Here is a 5,031-nt window from a genome sequence, read left to right as displayed (position 1 = left end):
ATAGACTGTATTTAAACCTATAATGATCACACTGTTTAGGAAGCATGAATAGTGGCTAAAAGCCCCAGATAGCAGATGGGGTTAATTGTCCTTGTCTGCTCCCATCCTCTTAGTGCTTTCTTCCAGATAAGGTTGCCACACCAACAGGAGGTGCTACACTATCTGCACACGACGGAAATATGGTATGGCATGGCAGATGCACACATATCGCCTTGGCAACCTGTAATTTCCCCCCTTTTTTTCTGAATGAGTGAATGAATTTCCCAGTTTAATGCACGCGTGAGACATGAGCTCCAGGACTGAAAAATCAGCTCAACGGATATAATCATCTGACAAGGTAAAAGCGTATATGGACCAGAAATGGTTCCCCTTATTGATCTTATGTAAGACGCAATGTAGATAACGACATGCAGTGTGTGTCCTGTTGATGCTATTTAAACGAATGGAATTGATGTAGCCTATAGATTTCAGAGTTTCTGATGTGCTGCATTAAGTGCAGTTCAGATCCATTTTAACGTGGAATAACCCTGTTTTCTTGGCTGCGACAAAAAGGTTGCCATATATTCTCAGCGACACGATTTCAGCCACAGAGGAAAAAACATTAAACTAAAATGGACTTATTATTATTAAGATAAAAACGATTATTGACCCCTTATGAGGAAATTGAAGAGGTACACAGTCTCAGAAATAAAAGTGACAAACTATACAAATATATACATCATCCTTAAGGTCCAATTATACACCTTTTATATTAGACCATTATTTCTAAGAGTGAGAAAGGGTTGATTGGTAAATATAAATATAACATGTAGTAGTTTCAACAATGCAATGGTAGTAGCATGATGTGTTATGCAGTAAATATTGTTTATCAGAACAGTAAATACAGATTTTGGATTTAGGATGTTCTTGAATAAATGCTTCTCCATACATTCTAATAAACTTCTCATGAAATAAAAATGTCTCAGCATTATTTAGCTGATGTCATTGTTGTAAGCAATATTCTGTTATCTCATCTAACCGCAGGTATGATCGTCAAGATGCTGAAACTGCGAATGCTCAACGCTATTGCACCAGCCTACTTCTACACTGCCACAGCCGTCACCTTTGTTCTCCATTTCTTCCTTTTCATCCCCACTATTTTCCAAACCCAAAATGTTTTGTTGAGTCCCGTCATGCTGCTCCACGTTACTATTTTACTATTTTTTATGTTTAATGCACTTGGCAATTACTCAATGACTATATGGTTCCCAGCAGAGAGTGCCAATGAGAACATTATTCCAGTCTGTTCTCCAGACTGTCCAGACAGAGTGGACGCTCACTACCTCCTTAATGGCCGTCACTTTTGCAAACTGTGTAAGAAAGTCATTCTTAAACGGGACCACCATTGTTTCTTCACGGGAAACTGCATAGGGAACAGGAACATGCGCTACTTTATCATGTTCAGTATCTACACATCCTGTACCTGCCTGTACTCGCTGGTGCTTGGGGTGGCCTATCTCACAGTAGAGTATGCTCTCTCCTTCGAAAACCCTTTGACCTTCCTCACACTTTTGCCCCTCTCCACAGGTTACTTCTTCCTCGGTAAGTGTTTGTTGTGGTCTTTTCAAAATGGAGAGATATCTACTCCTAAACTATTACCTGCAGAATCTGTGATTGTTCCCCCTCTTCTCATGTAGGTACCGTCTCAGGCCTTCAGTTCTTTCTGGTCATCATGCTGTATGTATGGCTAGGCATTGGTTTGGTGAGCGCTGGTTTCTGCTGCCAGCAAGTCTTACTTGTGGCCCGTGGACAAACCTGGTGCCAGCTACAGAAGGGGCAGCTAGTGGAGAGCCGGGGAACATGGCGATCAAATTTGAATGATGTATTTGGTTCCCGCTGGTTACTGGGCCTCTTTCTACCGGTACAGACTGTGGAGACCACTCCAGGAAACTGGCATAGTTATCAAGACCACAAGCATGACTGACCATATTCATTAAGTGCATAGAAATGAAGACTTAATATGAAATCTGCTGTTTCAAGGTGAAGAGATTCCATTGTTGTAGTGATTCAGTGGCATTTCTCACTTAGAATTAACACATCGATTCATGTTCATCAGTGTTATTCAAATGAAACGTTGATTTTCTAAAAGAAGACCATAGTTTCGATCAACTAGAATTAATAAGGGATTTATACCTAATCTTACAAACAACCATCATAACCAGCATCTGAAGCAGCACTCACATGAAATTTGATCACCCTATTTACTGCTAAATTTATACAATTTAAGTATATAGCAAGCTACCATAAACCATTGAGTATTAAAGTAAGCAAAGCAATTGTTTTAGACTCTTAGATATATATTTGTATAGGATGTGACCATGAGAGTAAGTATTAATATAGTATGTGCACCTCATGCATCAATTAGCAGTGTTAACAGCCCTTAAACATGCTATACCCGCCATTTCACCCGCAACTGTGCCTTTTTAAAGTAGTAAAAACAGGTGATAATATTGATAATAGACACTTTGCAGTGTGCAACATTGCAGCACCCTGGGACAGAGGTTTGTGTTTGTTTTAAATGCTCTGTTTTATGTTTCTACACTTTTAACCTGTGAGTCATTTGTACTCTGCCCACATCTTGCTATAATCTTAGATAAAATTATGGATTGAATGTGTTCCAGCCATCCATTTACATCCTAACTGGATCAGGTCTTCGTGGAAGATTTAATTTACGGTCATTATGTGTTCAGGAACTGGAGAACTGTTTCCGAATCTTTATTTCATTTATTTATTGTAAAGCACATTATTATATTAACTGCTGCGATTTTTTTCTGCACAGAACAATGAATAGGAACGGTACAGACTTGTGTGGAGTGAGGAGTCTGGACCTGCTAATGAGCCCTGAAAGTGTAATTTTAGCAACAGAATAATTGCAGTCTTCATTTTTCACTTGCAGCTTCCTTCCATTGTGCTTTTTAAAAACTGTTATTTATTTATTTATTTAACTGACTTTTCTGATGTTTAGACTTAATACTGCTCATTTAATTTTGGAATGTCAAAGCAATTATCCCAGTGTTAAAAGCTATAGTAATAGCTAATACTATGGTATTTAGTATTAAGTTTGCCATTTGTGTATTTCCATGAAAATAGCAGTTGCAATGTCAATTTACTTTTTTTGCTTTTCAGAATTTAGCAACAAATTCAAGGGCTATAGACAGTACTCAGTACTCCTGCTGTGAAACTTCTATCCAAGCAAAACAGCTGAAATTTGTTGTTTTTGAAGCAAAGGGTTTTTTTTTCTGATTCCCATCAATAAAAATCTTCTGATTTCCATCAGTAAAAATCTTAGATCTTCCATTGGAAAAAAAACTTAGATAATAACATTTACATGTGTTTATTCAGGCTTACAAGTTAAGTGGCCTCTTAAAGAACTGCAATACTGCCAGAAATTTTAGACATCAGCATGTCATTACTATTTCCCAGCAAACAGCCTGATGTTTAGACATATCTATTCCTATATACTGTTATTCTTATATACCTTACTTATGTCACCCACTTGAATTTCCAGAAGATTTAGCAGTTAGCGGAGACACGGTGGATGAGGTTGATCTTAAAGTTCCTAAAGCTATAGCAAAAAAAGTTAGACAAGGAACACTAACATCATCTACTGGTTCAGGCACTGACAGTGTGTAGGATGAGTGGCCACTATGACTCCAGTCCTTTTCAACCTGAAATAGTTAGAGAGAACTAATCTACATCACTTCAGAGAGCTGTCACAGATTGTTCTTACATGCATCCTGTATCTAAGCATTTTACTGAAGTCAGGGTAAAATTAATCACAGCTCTTCCACATGTCCATTTATATCAACAAGCTGCTGAATGAATGGAAACAGCCCGGAGGCTCAGGAGTGTGAAATAATAACTCACAAATATGAGACGAGCTATGAGAAAACTCTGTCTGCAGAACAGAAGCAGAGGCAAGTCTATCTCATTGGTTCAGCATCTCACAGAATCACCACTATGTTCCTTCTTCTGCTTTACCTCCTGTTCCTGTTTGGTATGTTTTGCTGCTTGAACAGATAGGCTTGTTAGATTACCAAGCACACATTACTAACCTTCCTATGTTAAAAGGACACAATCATTTTCAAGATTTTTCAACAATGAAACAAAACACTCACAGAATTTACTTCATTCAAGCGTGTGCCTTGGTTCTACATGAATGAAATGACTAAAAGTAACACAGTTAGTTTTTGTACATCCAGCATGATTTCAAAGCCCTAAATAAAATTAAGAAAGTGAAGCACTGAGCTCACACCTGAACTGATACTTGAATCTACAGCACTGATGTTTTGATATTAAGTGATACATTACCTCTGTACTATTCAACCACACATAGTTTAGCTGTATAATCTAATACTCTAGGTAGAATTCCCACCCACGACAAAATCCCTGTCAGATTTCACAATGTAATTTGTTTATGTTAAAACTACCTGAATTGATCTCGCTCACTCTATATCATTCAATCTATTTATTACAAGCTTTCACACATTCTTATTTTTTAAATGAATTTTTATATAAGCAATGAAACCATGTTTCGTTAAGAAATGTAATATAAACTATATACATGCTATTTCTGACTGACCACATATTCCTTTTTTTCAGTGAAGAAGCTGTTAGTGACCATTATCTTATTGACCAATGCCTTTTCTAATGGCCATCATAAGTATAGATCAATTAAGGTCCTGATCCAGGCCTTGTCATGTTATTATGTGTATACATTTACAATTGTCCTGCATCTCTGCTAATTTGCATGACGACTTTTGCCTCCAAAGTCTCACAACAAGACTTTGTAATGGGGTACAGTAAGAGGGATGAAATTAGCAAACCACTGGCTATGAACCTACACTATAAAGCTTCTTCTTCCCTCTCCTGGGTAAACCCACAGCCTGTGAGAGATTTATTAAACCATCAACTTCTGGCAAGGCAGCAGGTTCTCTTTTTATGAAGACAATGCTGGCAGGCTTTACCCATGCTATAGACCATTTAGAATTC

At 37.6% G+C, this 5,031-nt stretch overlaps 1 protein-coding gene across 1 annotated transcript; it reads left to right on the top strand.

Annotated features, from left to right (window-relative positions):
• The first annotated feature begins 164 nt into the window (after window positions 1-164).
• zdhhc22 (zinc finger DHHC-type palmitoyltransferase 22) lies at window positions 165-4,415 on the top strand. The gene is made up of 3 exons (XM_058400122.1): window positions 165-337; window positions 1,024-1,581; window positions 1,677-4,415. Exons 2-3 carry the CDS (start codon window positions 1,026-1,028, stop codon window positions 1,961-1,963), a joined length of 843 nt encoding a protein of 280 aa, XP_058256105.1. The 5' UTR covers window positions 165-337; window positions 1,024-1,025; the 3' UTR covers window positions 1,964-4,415.
• The last annotated feature ends 616 nt before the right edge of the window (window positions 4,416-5,031 follow it).

Source organism: Hemibagrus wyckioides, linkage group LG09, assembly GCF_019097595.1.
Source record: "Hemibagrus wyckioides isolate EC202008001 linkage group LG09, SWU_Hwy_1.0, whole genome shotgun sequence".
In the NCBI taxonomy this organism is placed as follows: domain Eukaryota; kingdom Metazoa; phylum Chordata; class Actinopteri; order Siluriformes; family Bagridae; genus Hemibagrus; species Hemibagrus wyckioides.
The sequence above is the reverse complement of the archived record's forward strand: the minus strand, read 5'-3'. Positions and strand labels throughout refer to the sequence as shown.